The 12492-nt window shown below is 44.8% G+C and overlaps 1 protein-coding gene across 3 annotated transcripts in view; it reads left to right on the top strand.

Annotated features, from left to right (window-relative positions):
• The first annotated feature begins 458 nt into the window (after positions 1–458).
• The window catches only part of CACNA1H (calcium voltage-gated channel subunit alpha1 H), a 457965-nt gene continuing 445931 nt past the window's right edge, over positions 459–12492 (top strand). For all 3 annotated transcript variants that reach the window (XM_008164759.4, XM_042853069.2, XM_042853068.2), the window contains exons 1-2: positions 459–794; positions 1401–1705. In XM_008164759.4, coding sequence (XP_008162981.2) covers positions 1416–1705 — 290 coding nt within the window. In that variant the 5' untranslated portion in view covers positions 459–794; positions 1401–1415. The remainder of the gene's footprint in view (positions 795–1400; positions 1706–12492) is intronic.

Here is a 12492-nt window from a genome sequence, read left to right as displayed (position 1 = left end):
AGGCGGGCTGAAGTTGTGCGTGATGAGGACCGGCTGAGGACCAGGCGGGAGCGCCCCGCAGCCAGCGGCTTGCCCCCCGAACCGCGCTCTGCCGCCAGCCGCCGCGATGAACTGGGGGACCCGGCCGCCCCGAGGCATCGCCCGCTCCACGTGTTCCGGCGCCGGGGGAACAAAGGGCGGCGGCGAGGCGGGGATGGAGAGACGCGCGGAGCCGGGCGCACGGGGCCGCTAGCCGCACCTGGGGGCGGCCGCTCCGCTCCGCGCCCCACGGGCAGCCAGAGCCCGGGAGATCCCCGCTCCGCCGGATCATTGTCTCTCCCCGGCTGGAAGAGAGACGGTCCCCCCTCCACGCTGCCTGCCATCCCCGCCCCTCTGGGATCCCAGCTCCCCTCCCCTCCTCCTTTCTCCTCCCTCCCCCCAGCTCAAGCCGAAGTTTCCTGTTCGCACGGGCGAAGCTTTGCAAAGAAGCGGCGGGGCGGGGCTGCTTTCTCCTTGGGATTATTCTTGCACGAGGATCTGCCGGGAAGATCCCCCCCGCCTGCACCCCGCTCCCCCGTCCATCCACCCCCTTCCGCCGAGGGGCTGCCAGGGGAGAGGGAGAACTCGCCCGCATCTGCCCAGGACCCAGCCCCGCGCCTTTCCCTGCCGCGGCCGGATTTACAAAGGTGCCGTCTCCCCGGGGCGAAGCCCCGCTCCTTCCAGCCGGAGTCCGGGGAAGTGGGTTGCTGCCTGGTCTCATGTGAACTGGAAGTCCCGGCTATGCTGCTGGGAAACCAACCAGCCGCGAAACGAAGGTGAGCCCCTGCCCCCAAAGAGAGGCACCTGCGCCCCCCACCCCCATGCCCCCCTCCCCGATCCGGCGCTGGTGGACGCTGGCCAAGTAGGGCTGAGTCCCCTGTGGTGTGTCTGTTTTTGGGGGTCACTCCCCCGTTCAGGACCCTGACAAAGTTGGCTCCAGCAAGCTGGGGTGGGGATGGGAGCGGGGAAGCCCGTCTGGCCGCTGCTCCAGGTCCATCGCTGGGATCAGTCGCAGCCCAGCCTGGGGGTGTCTCTAGCCCCCGCCGACCCTGCCCGGGGTGAGTGCAGTCGGGGACCCCGTTTCTCCCTTTCTTCTGTTTTCATCAGCGGGGAGGCTGAAACCATGGGCAGCCCAGATTTCCTGTAGCCTCCCCTCCCTCCCCTTCTAGCTTCTTCTTTCTTTTCTCCCCCTTCTCCTCTTTTTTCCTGTTCCTCCTTCTGTCTATTTGCCCCCCCCTCCCTTTCTCTCCCTTGGATTTACCAGTGCTTGGACCTCCCCCCCCCCAGCGCTTCTCTCATCCAGGTGGAGGGTGCGCCCCACCCTGGCCCTGGGGTCTCCAGCGATGCCCGAGTGACTTTGCCCCCTGCTCCTTGCCCTGCAGGTCCTGGCTGCTATCATGACTGATGGCGAGAGGAGAGAGCCCTTCCAGCCGCTGGCGAGCGACGACGTCCGGGTGCCCATAGCCTCCCTCCCCAGCCAGGCAGCCCAGCCCGGGGAGGACGAGGATGCGCTCAGCCCTTGCAAGTCGATCCAGGGCAGCCTGGGCTCTGGCGGCTCCTCGGCCCGGGATCCAGCCCAGGAGGACGAGGAACAGGTCCCTTACCCGGCCCTGGCACCCACCGTCTTCTTCTGCCTCAAGCAAACCACCCGGCCACGCAGCTGGTGCCTCAGACTGGTCTGTAACCCATATCCTTTCCCAGGAGAGCGGCCCCATGCCCAGCTTGGGGCGTGGGGTGTCCTGCTGCTGGGTGCTTCCCCTCTGCCCCCCACTCCGAGGGCTATCTGTGTCCACCACCTGGCGGTGGAGTTTCAGGCAGTGCTGGGGGAGCGCCGGTTGGTTTGGGTTGTTTCTCTGGATGGGTCAGGTTCCACCCTTGGAGTAACTCAGCTAAGTCCATGCAGTCAGGGATGATTATGGCAGACAGAGAAGCGTGGCAGGCTGCAGCCTTTAAAGCCACTTGGTTTGTGAATCCTGGAGGAAGAGACCTGGTTGGTTCTAGCAGGAGTTGGTTTGAGGAGCAGGTCCTAGCCTCTTTGACCTAGAATTGAATGCAGCTGTTGTTAGGGGTGCACCTTTCAGAGCAAACTGATCCTACACCTTGTGCTAAACCGAGTGGTCTTTGCTACTTACAGAGAAAGATGAGCAGCAGTAGCTCGCATCAGCAGTGGGATTTTAGTGTCTCTTCTATTGTCCTGATTATTATTTATTGTACTGCCAGAGAACCCAAAAGCCTCCAGCAGGATCAGCATGTGTGTCCTGGTTAATAGGTCAGATATTCAGTTAAGGTTCTCCCAGTCCTGCTACTGTATAGGAAGCATTAAAGTGTACTTCAAGCTACAAAGAAAGAAAGAAAGCCCTGGTAAAATTCAAGAAGAAAAACCATCAAAGAAAACACACCTGGCCTTGTGCCCATTAAGTCTTTTCTTGGATGCAAATAGAAATCAAGCATAATAGGGGGAAACGATCGAAAGCTAATTCATTTTAGGACCTGCAAAGAAACAACAAAATCAGAATTCCTTAAACTTTACTTATTTGTCCAGGGGGGTGGAAAAGAGTAAAGTTTAAAGATAGCTCCTTATTTGTGTTAAAAGCTGTGGGGAATTTGAGACCAGGAGTAACCCTTTAACTGTTTATATAAGAGATCTGTGAGTGCGTATGTTACTTCACATTGGAAAATGAAACATATTAGAATTGGTTTTGAGAAGCTGAGTTCACACCTGTCTTTTCATTCTGGGTTCTGAAAGCTTCTGTTTTGATTTTTTTATTCTTTATTTTATTCACAACTAGGGATGGAGAAAGTGCAAACAGTCTTTCTAACTCCCCTTTTGTTCCCCAATTGCACCCCTCCAAATCCATCCCCCCCTTCAAATAATAAAAAAAAAAAGCAATGTGTTCTTAGTTGTGACAACTAGAAAATTGAATTTCAGGAAAATGCAAGAGACATCTTGTATGAAAGCAGAGTTGTTGGTTTGTCTTGATGATCTTCAGAATTGAGCTTTTAGCTTTGCTGCACATGTAAACCTGTCATGTAGGTGTAGCACTGACATTGTGCAGATAATTAATGCTTACATTTCCTTGATATCTGCCAGTAGGTTGCTGTCTGTATCCTGCCATTGCTATTATAAGCATTATTTATTAATATGGTTATTATTGATTTAGCTTTAGTTAACCAGTGTGCAATTGAGATCACTTTTTTTCCTAAGAATCAGCACCAACTCGTATGCTGTCATTCGAAGGAATTACACAATCCTCTTCAGAAAGCTGCTGTAATCCATTATTAAAAGAAATCCTTGGAGAGAGAACCCACAAACTTTATACCTCTGATTCTCCCCTTCACTTAAAGTAGCTTTACTCCAACTTTGAACCAGGCGGAGAGCAGAATTGGGCCATGAAGCTATTAAAATTGAATAGAGCAGAAAAGTGAAAATAAAACGAAGTAATGGCTCTTTTCATTGATGATTTTAGCTGCATAAATATTAAATATACATGATGATTCTACACCAAAAAAATGTAATAAAACCAATGGTCAAGGGTAGCTTTTTATATCTAAGCAGTACAGTGAGTCAAGAGAGATTCTTCCCCATGTCCCCCGAGTAGGTTATCATGTTTCAATTTTATGGGGAGAAGGGGAGGGGAAGCCCCCTCTTCAGATTCAAGGACTATCCTTGTCCTTTATATTACCTATCAGGTTGATAATATCAAAATCCAAAAAATAACCTTGACAAATTAACCTGCAGCTGTTTTTAAAAAAAAAAAAAAAAAAAAGAGAGAGAGAAACCAACATCTGCCTTATGGGAGTGAGTCTTGCGTAGCAGTGTTTTCTTTGGAACAGTAATTGCATTCAAGCCATTGTGTAGCATTACTGTACTTTATTCTTCAATGGAGCTTGATTTTTTTTTTTTTTTTTTGCAACTTTTCTCTAATCTTTCAATTGTATTTACAGGAAACAAAATTCCCTTAGCAAATTATCTGTGTGACATAAATGTAGACTTCGATGGATAATTGTGATGTTTGGTTACTAATGAGGCAGATCTAATCAAAACAATGTAAGCTTTATGCTATAGTGGTATTGGCAGGTGAGTTGGTGGGGGGGGACTTTATTTTAACAGAACAATGTTTGTAACATATAAAATAGTAACAAGTATGACTAGTATAAATCTGTACTGGAATTTCTCTAGTTTTCACTATTTCTAGTTGCTGGCAGTTTCATTCTATGTAGTGAAATTAATCTTTAAATCCTGACTGTAACTTTTTTTAAAGACAGAGGGAGGAATAATATTTATTGATGACCATGTCTCTGAAGATATTTGGCTAGGCTTTGTCAAGCACCATAAAAGTTAGGAAAGAGATCTTCATCTTGCCCGTGAAACAATGCTCAGTCCAAATTACTGTACTGAAGTCTAAGGACGGCATGCATTTCAAATCACATTCAGTTGAAGGTCATCAGCTTTGGAAGGAATGCAACCAAAGCATTTTTGTGAAACTTAAAAAGCAGCCAGATGGAAAGACAGATAGATGAGGGGAGTGGATGGGCAGATGGAACAAGGGCCAGCACTCGATGAGCACCTGTCTTGGAAAAACTTAGCTTGAAAGAAATGTCAGATTCACAAAGGTGGTTTCTAACCAGGTATGCAATTTATGTGACTCTCCATGCCTACCAAAGCATGAATCCATAAACCACAATACTGAGCAACTTTGCATGAAAAGTTTCCTTTATTATGAAGAGAAGGGAAGCATCTTTACATTCTTTTTAATGGCCGAGTGAGAGCATCTCTGTGGAAATGCCATGTCACCTGGGATGCACTATCCCCGTAAGCAAAGGAGTATGTTTCATAATTGTTATGCTTTTCTTTAAAGCAAGCGTAGTTCTTTGTTCAATTTGACTTAGACAGTGATTTATTTGTAGGGAGGAAAACTAGGGAAGTCCTTTCCTGGCTAAATTATCTGTTTGTCAATTCTAAATATTTAATGACCCAGGGAATTTATGTGCCCATCGAAGCAGGCAGTCCACTTTCCCATCCTCTGTATTTTTATGTAGTTTGCATTATCATTTGGTGAATATATTCTGCTAAGAGTTCTTTGTCCAGGCCTGCAGCTCAGAGACCTGTGTGTGGCTCCCTGCACTACTCAGCAAAGGAATTTCACCAACGTGCCACTGGCCTGTGAGGGATTTATACTCATCCAGCAACCCACGAAGCAGTTCTTAATAAATTGAAGGCATCTTATTATATTTTAATGGTCATTTCCTCTGCAAATGAACCACCTTCTTCTATTACAGAACAGACCTTTCCTTTCTTGCAGTGCAGGCTTGACTTCCTCTCAAAAGGCCCAGTATAGTGTCCATGAAAGCCAGTGGGAATCCTTCCACTAATATCAAGTGAGCGCTCGGTCAAGCACCATATGAACAGTGTATTCTATGTATATATTTGGATCTGTACTGAAAACACCAAATGCTTCTGCAGCACAAGAAGGTTTAATGAGTCCAAAGTGTGGGTAGGCTTCTGACTTATTGAAACCTTTGTCAGTCTAGCTCAATTTAGCTGTGAAACCACCCCAACAGCTCTAAATATTTGTGGATAGCATGGATCTAGGACTTACACCTGCTGTAGGTCATAAGTTATGGGCCAAAAGCATGGCTTGTTTCTGTGGCTTAAGCAGAGGGGGTTACCACAAGGCTTACCAATAGCTAAAAAAAGATTTTGCATGGTTTTCATGTCAGACAGGTGTGCCCAGGATCAGTTACTGCAGGGGTCGAAGGCCAGACATTCTGAACATGTCTGGCAGGAGGCATGTGCCCCCTGGAAATGTTTGTGAATTGTATAAAAATTGGGGTAATGTGTAGAGTGCAGTTAATAGATGCAGCATTTGTAGGGTTGTTTTTTTTTTCCAGTGGTTGCTCTTGATTCTGCAAGTAAACAGCAGCTAGGAAGACCCTGCATAGATTCCCCTAAAAGCTTGAATGTTTGTCTGTTAATACGTGCTTTGAAGTCTTACGAAATCATGGAATGCAAAAGGCCTGCAAATGAACTATGTTATTCCTATATGCAAGACTTAGTCAAACTGTTCTGTGCAGTAAAGTTTCACCAAAAGCGGAAAAAACATCCTGACTAGATTTATGTTTGATTAATAGTGTGTTCCTCTATGGTTGCTTTGCCAGGCTATTGCTCCATAGCATAATTCTTGTCCTATAGTTTAGTAAGTTATGTTTTGAATATAGGAGTAGAGTCCTTTAAAAAAATGCCAGCGTTACCTTTCAAACTCCATTTCAACAATAAAATTCATCATATATGATAGCACAAAGCTAATAAACAGCCGGAAAGTAACTGTTGTGAGTCTGAGCATTGGTTTAAATTTAATCCTTTACTATCAGGTCTAAAGAGTTTTTCCCCTCTGTCATTATTGATTTACTTAGTTTTGCTTTTTTTAAAAATATAATTGGAAGCAAACTTACTTATTTCTCTCAGTACTGGATCTCCTACACAGGTTTATTTATAGAGGTCTGTGGGCAGGACTTTGTGTATGGTAGCATGTTCTCTGGTATAGTGTTGGGTTTGCTTTTGAGTTTTTTTTTTTCCTGGTTCTTATTTACAATAAATGACAGCGCTATAGAAATAATCCGAGTTGGCTTTTTAATGTAGATTTTACTACTGGTCCCATTTCAGTAAAAGATGGTCAATCTGTATCTGAGTTTGGATTTCGGTTGTTTTGAGCTGTTGGCTTACAAACATGTAATAGATGGACCAGTTTGTGTTGCTAATTTGCAGTCAACGTGGGCAAAGTATGCGATGGACAGCGGTTTAATTTGTTGGAATGTGGAACACTGATTTTATGGCAATCGCTGTTGTGTATGCAACTGAACAGAATACTTGCTGTATCATTGGCTGTAGGAACATACTGTCACTCAACGTATAATCCCCAGTAGTAATTAAATCTGTGAATTTTGACAGAAAACTGTCTCCGCTTTGTGGTTCATATGGGTCTGGTGAGATGAGAACAACTTTTGACAACTAAATAGCTACTGTAAAAGGCCCAACTCTGCATTCCTAAATCTGAGAAAACCCCCATTGACTTTCGTCTCACAAGTGACTAGGAGTGTGATCTAAAGCCCATTGAAGTCAAATGGACTTCAGTGGGCATTGGGTCAGTCTGTCTAGGGTAGCAATATGGGCTATTCTGCCTGTTACTTCAGAGCATCCCCTAGTTCCTAATGCTACTTGCAGGAGGGATGCAGATCAAATTACTTCAGGCACTTTGGCTAGATGCTTTGTTTGGTCTATTTTGAGAAAAGAAAAAGCGACGGAATTAAGAACGTAATCAGTTCTGGATGGGGAAAAAGCATGTTTCATTCAACAAGGTTCAGTTCTTTCACTCATGAAAGACTCAAGGCTTGGCCTCCCCCATCCTCACAACAGCAGCCGCTTGTTTGGGTTTGTTTAAGAAGTTTGCTGCTAGGCCAAGTTCACGAGTGTTGTCTGACAGGCGCCTTGAATTTGTGTTTCTTAGTTCCTTATCCCACTGTTACTATGAACAGTGGTTACTATGGACTCTGTGATATACAACCATACACACGTGTTCTAACTACGTAATTGTTTAGCCTATACGTCACAGTTTAGTTGCGGCACGAAGAGAGAGAATTGTCTATTTCCAGGAGTTTAAGCCCAAACTTCAATGGCGTGTGCACGTGTGTTTGATTTTTAGAGAATGTTGTATCCGCCTTGATGGGCTGTTTCATGAAATCTTTACTCCACTTTTAGTCTGTGCTTGCTAAGTCTAAACTTTGGCTGACTCAATGGGCATTCTGCCTGAGTGATACCTGAATCAGAATTTGCCTAATATAAATATTTACATGTCATTTAAATAAAATATTTAAGGTGCACTAGAAGAAACCATCATGTAACAAATGTATTGACGGGCCTAACCCTGAGAGCCGTTGGGCATCTACAGCTCCGGTTGAATTCAACAAGAGGCGCAGGTACCACACCTTAGTTGAAATCTTCGGCTGGATTACAAGCAATTACAAAACACCAATTAAAAAAAAGAAATCCCATGTAAATTACAATTCTTCTAAAACTATGTTGGCCACATGAATCTCTGTTTTTTAAATTCATTAATTTCAGTGGTTTTACGTCAAGAAAGGATGGGCTCTAGATAACTAATCAAGTAACTTTTTTAATATCAAAGAGAAGTGCATTTTAATATGGCTAAATGCAAATGTTTACACCTGGGAACAAACAATATAGGCCATACTTATAGGATGGGGGACTCTAGGGTGACCCGACAGCAAGTGTGACAAATTGGGACGGGGGTGGGGGGGTAATAGGCACCTGTACAAGACATAGCCCCAAACATGGGGACTGTCCATCTAAAATCGGGACATCTGGTCACTCTAGGGCAGTGGTTTTCAAACTACGGGTTGCAACCGAGTACTGGGTCGTGGAATGGAAGGCACTGGGTCGCGGCGGCTCTAGTCAGCACCGCCGACCGGGCCGTTGAAAGTCCTGTCGGTGGTGCTGCCCGGCTCAGGCACGCTAGTCCCTACCGGTTCTGACACTGTGCTGCACCCCGGAAGCGGCCAGCAGCAGGTCTGGCTCCTAGGCGGGAGGGCCACGGGGCTCCGCACACTGCCCCTACCCCGGGCACCAGCTCCGCATTCGCGGTGGCCAGGAACTGGCCAATGGCAGCTGGGGGGCAGGTGCTGCATGGAACTGCTTGCGTGCCTCCGCCTTGGAGCTGGACCTGCTGCTGTCCGCTTCTGGGGTGCAGCGCTGTCTGCGGTGCCAGGAAGTCTGCCTCAGCACGCCCGCTGACTGGGAGCCGCCCAAGGTAAGCCCATGCCCCAACCCTGCACCCTAATCCCCTGCCCCAGCCCTGAGGCCCCCCAAACCCTGAGCCCTTTCCTGCACCCCAAACCCCTCATCCCTGGCACCACCCCAGAGTCTGCACCCCCAGCCCAGAGCCCTGAACCTCTCCTGCACCCCTACCCCAGCCCAGAGCCCCCTCCCACACCCTGAACCCTTCATTACTGGCCCTACCCCACAGCCCTTCACCCCTGCACCCCAACCCTCTGCCCCAGCCCTGAGCCCATCCCACACCCCAAACCCCTCATCCCCAGCTCTGTTGGATCACGGGCATCAACAATTTTCTTCAACTGGGTCGCCAGAAAAAAAAATTTAAACCACTGCACTCGGGGACTCTATCCTGGGAAGCAGTGACTCTGAAAAAGATGTGGGGATTGTGGTGCATAGCACAAGCTCCCAGCGTTGATGCTGTGGCCAAAATAGCTAATGCGACTCTGGGAAGCATAAGCAGGAGTAGCTTGAATAGGTGTAGCTCTGTGTTTTGGCGCTTGTGTGACCACTGCTGAATCGTTGTTCAGCCACCTCTCAGAGCCATTGTTTTAGGCTCTTTTCAGACTCGCACAGGCATCCGTTTAAATTCAGCTCCTATTTTGAGGTGTTATTTGCACCCAAAAGGGCTAGAAGCTTGTTTTTAAATGAAAGCTGAGATTCTGGATCATAGCTTTGCAGCAAAGAGTGAAATTCTGTGGTAAATTTTGTGATCATAGAATATGCTGGACCATAGGTATGTCGTGAAGCCAGATATAACCGTGTTTGTGCTGGTGCATAAGAATAAGAAAGTGAAATTTATTATTAAAAAAGGTGAAACTGACCAGACCGTTTTCATTATTTAAGCTGAGTGAAGCGCACAAAGTAAACCAAGAGCATAAATAATGAAAATTAAATGAGCGCTTTAATATTATTTTGGTGTTCAACATACAAGTTGTTGTTAATAACACAAGTAAAGTTTTTTTTTTTTTCTTTCAAATATATGGGCCCAAATTCATTCCTGGTAGAACCTCATTGATTTACACCAGTAATGAAGATGATCATGAATTTTATGACCTTGACTGTAGTCTCTTCTCTATCCCTAGTGGATGTTTAATTTCATTACAAGGTCACTGTAATGCATAACTGGCCACCACAGTTATGCATCTTTGGTCAATAAAGGCCTAAACCCAAATTGCAAGAGGTGTTGCTGATTAGTATTCAATGGGAAATGCACATAAGAAACTTCCACATATTTCCCCAGCATGCCTTAATCTAGTTAGCACTGTTATTTCCATAAAGACCAATTCACCCAACGGTTAAAATGCACACACAATATTCCCAATTTATATGATCTCATCAGAGAAATTAAATTTAACCTTTTACATGTCTTTTTCATTATTGTCCTAGCATTTGAAATGGCTCTCTACTAAATTACCTACCAAAAGACGTTTTAAAGAGAATTGACTGTTACTCCAGTATCTTTTTCAAGGTTACTCCTAATCTCCTTGCTGTAATTGTTCCATACTTGTGCTAATTTTTTAAGTGCATCTGTAATATTTCACATCGCTAAAGCACAGAAAATTTAACTGGCTACTTGTCAGCCCACGTAGAAAACGAATCCTAAAAGATCTTGTTAAAGTTTTGCAATAGCCTTTGGTTTTTCTGCCTCTCTGACTTGGTAGGAACCAATAAATGCAATCAAGTTTGTTTACAACTGTCTCACAAGTATAGGACATGGGTACGCTTGCTTTTTCCATTGTGTCCCTGGGCCCGATCCTCAGATGGTATAAATTGGCACAGCATAGTCAATGGTGTCAAGTATCAGAGGGGTAGCCGTGTTAGTCTGTAAATCTGTAAAAAGCAACAGAGAGTCCTGTGGCACCTTTAAGACTAACAGAAGTATTAGAGCATAAGCTTTCGTGGGTGAATGCCCACTTCATCAGACGCAAGACCTCCGTCTGACGAAGTGGGCATTCACCCACGAAAGCTTATGCTCCAATACTTCTGTTAGTCTTAAAGATGCCACAGGACTCTCTGTTGCTTTTTACATGGTCAATGGGACTACCCAGATTTATACCACCCATGGATCTGTACACATACATCTACTTCGTGTGTGTGTATCGTATGTATAGTTGTTACACCTTAAGAAGTTAAAGTCTAAATATTGCTTTTACAAATGGATTTTATGCAGTACTGTCCCAAGTTGGGTATAGATCTTTTCCCAAGCATCATATGTTAATTTAATTTAATTTTTCTTAAAGATTTGGTTGTCATTTTTTTGTGTAGGTTTTTTTTTTTTTTTTTTGCAGGGTTGGGGAGAGTCACAGAGAATTTTTTAAAATGAGAATTAGTTTTCAAGTGATACTCATTGAACTTAGCCAAGGAATCATTAAGTCATCTAGCCACACAGATAGTTATAGGTTTTATTGCACTATTTTACTCTGTATTTCACTATTTAAAGGCTGAAGTCAAAAAGCTGCGCCCATTGAGGTCAATTAGCAATGTTCTGATAGACCTCATTGGAAGCAGGACCTAAAATTCAGCTGCCGTGTGCTATCTAAACAGTAAACCTGATTCGCTGCTTATGTTGGAATTATTCCACAGTGGTAACTGGAGTTATATTGGTTTACAATCTGCAGTGAGTTAGTGCTGAATCAGTCCTCTTGGTTTTTAAACTACTCCAAAAGCCAAGGATCGTAGGCTACTCTCCATCTCCAGTGCCCAAGCTTGTTGGCTTTCTACTGGATTATAACTGTGACTCTTGCATCTCCATTCACTTACGCTGGTGCAAATCAGGAGTAGCCCCATTGAGTTGTGGATGCTCAGTAACTTCCCCCTCCCCCCACCACTAAAGAGAAGCCATGACACATTCCAGGGCTGAATTCAAACCAGGAGTGCCTCCAAACCATGCAGCGAAAACCTTTGCCACTAGCATTAAAACTCATGTAAAAATATGTTAGCTCTATTTACACAGATGTTCTAAAAGAACATTGGTCCAGATTTTGCCATTAATTCTTAAGGTAGCATCTGGCATTACATCTAATCCTTTAATCCAGCTGTAGCAGCAGCCTTGTGTTTTTAAGTAAGATCATGTTTGTCTTTACTTTTAAGTGAATATTTAGCTCCATGAGATGGAAGGGAATTTATCTTCCTCCCCTAATAGTTAATTTTGCGATAACTTGGAACAACTTAAAATCATCAGGGTACATACTGTATTTCTGAACCAGCAATTAGAAGTCACCAGCCTGCATAGAGACAAATGTAAAGTGAATTATTTGCTGATTAGCTCTGTACAGCCTTCCACAACTATTCAGAGACTCCTGTTGCATGAAATTTTATGCTAGTCACTCTAGAACTGGTCTTCCTTGGGTAGAGATTTGACAAGATGCAACTGTAGGAGACAATTTATCTTTCTCCTTCTTAATAAAATCTGTTTTGAGCACTGTACCAGTCTGACTGGTTTGACAATGGTCTAAATGCACAGATTCAAGATCTAATTTTGCCCATTTCAATTGACAGATGGAAACTGTGTGCTTTGACAAAGCTCGTAGTGTCTAGTAATTTCACTCAGAAGTAGTGCTGATGAAAGCAGTCCAAAAAGGATGTAATTGGATTTTTTTAAGAAGGTGAATACAAGTTGCATG

This window comes from Chrysemys picta, chromosome 10 (assembly GCF_011386835.1).
Source record: "Chrysemys picta bellii isolate R12L10 chromosome 10, ASM1138683v2, whole genome shotgun sequence".
In the NCBI taxonomy this organism is placed as follows: domain Eukaryota; kingdom Metazoa; phylum Chordata; order Testudines; family Emydidae; genus Chrysemys; species Chrysemys picta.
Note: the sequence above shows the minus strand (reverse complement) of the source record. Positions and strands in the feature narration are given on the sequence as shown.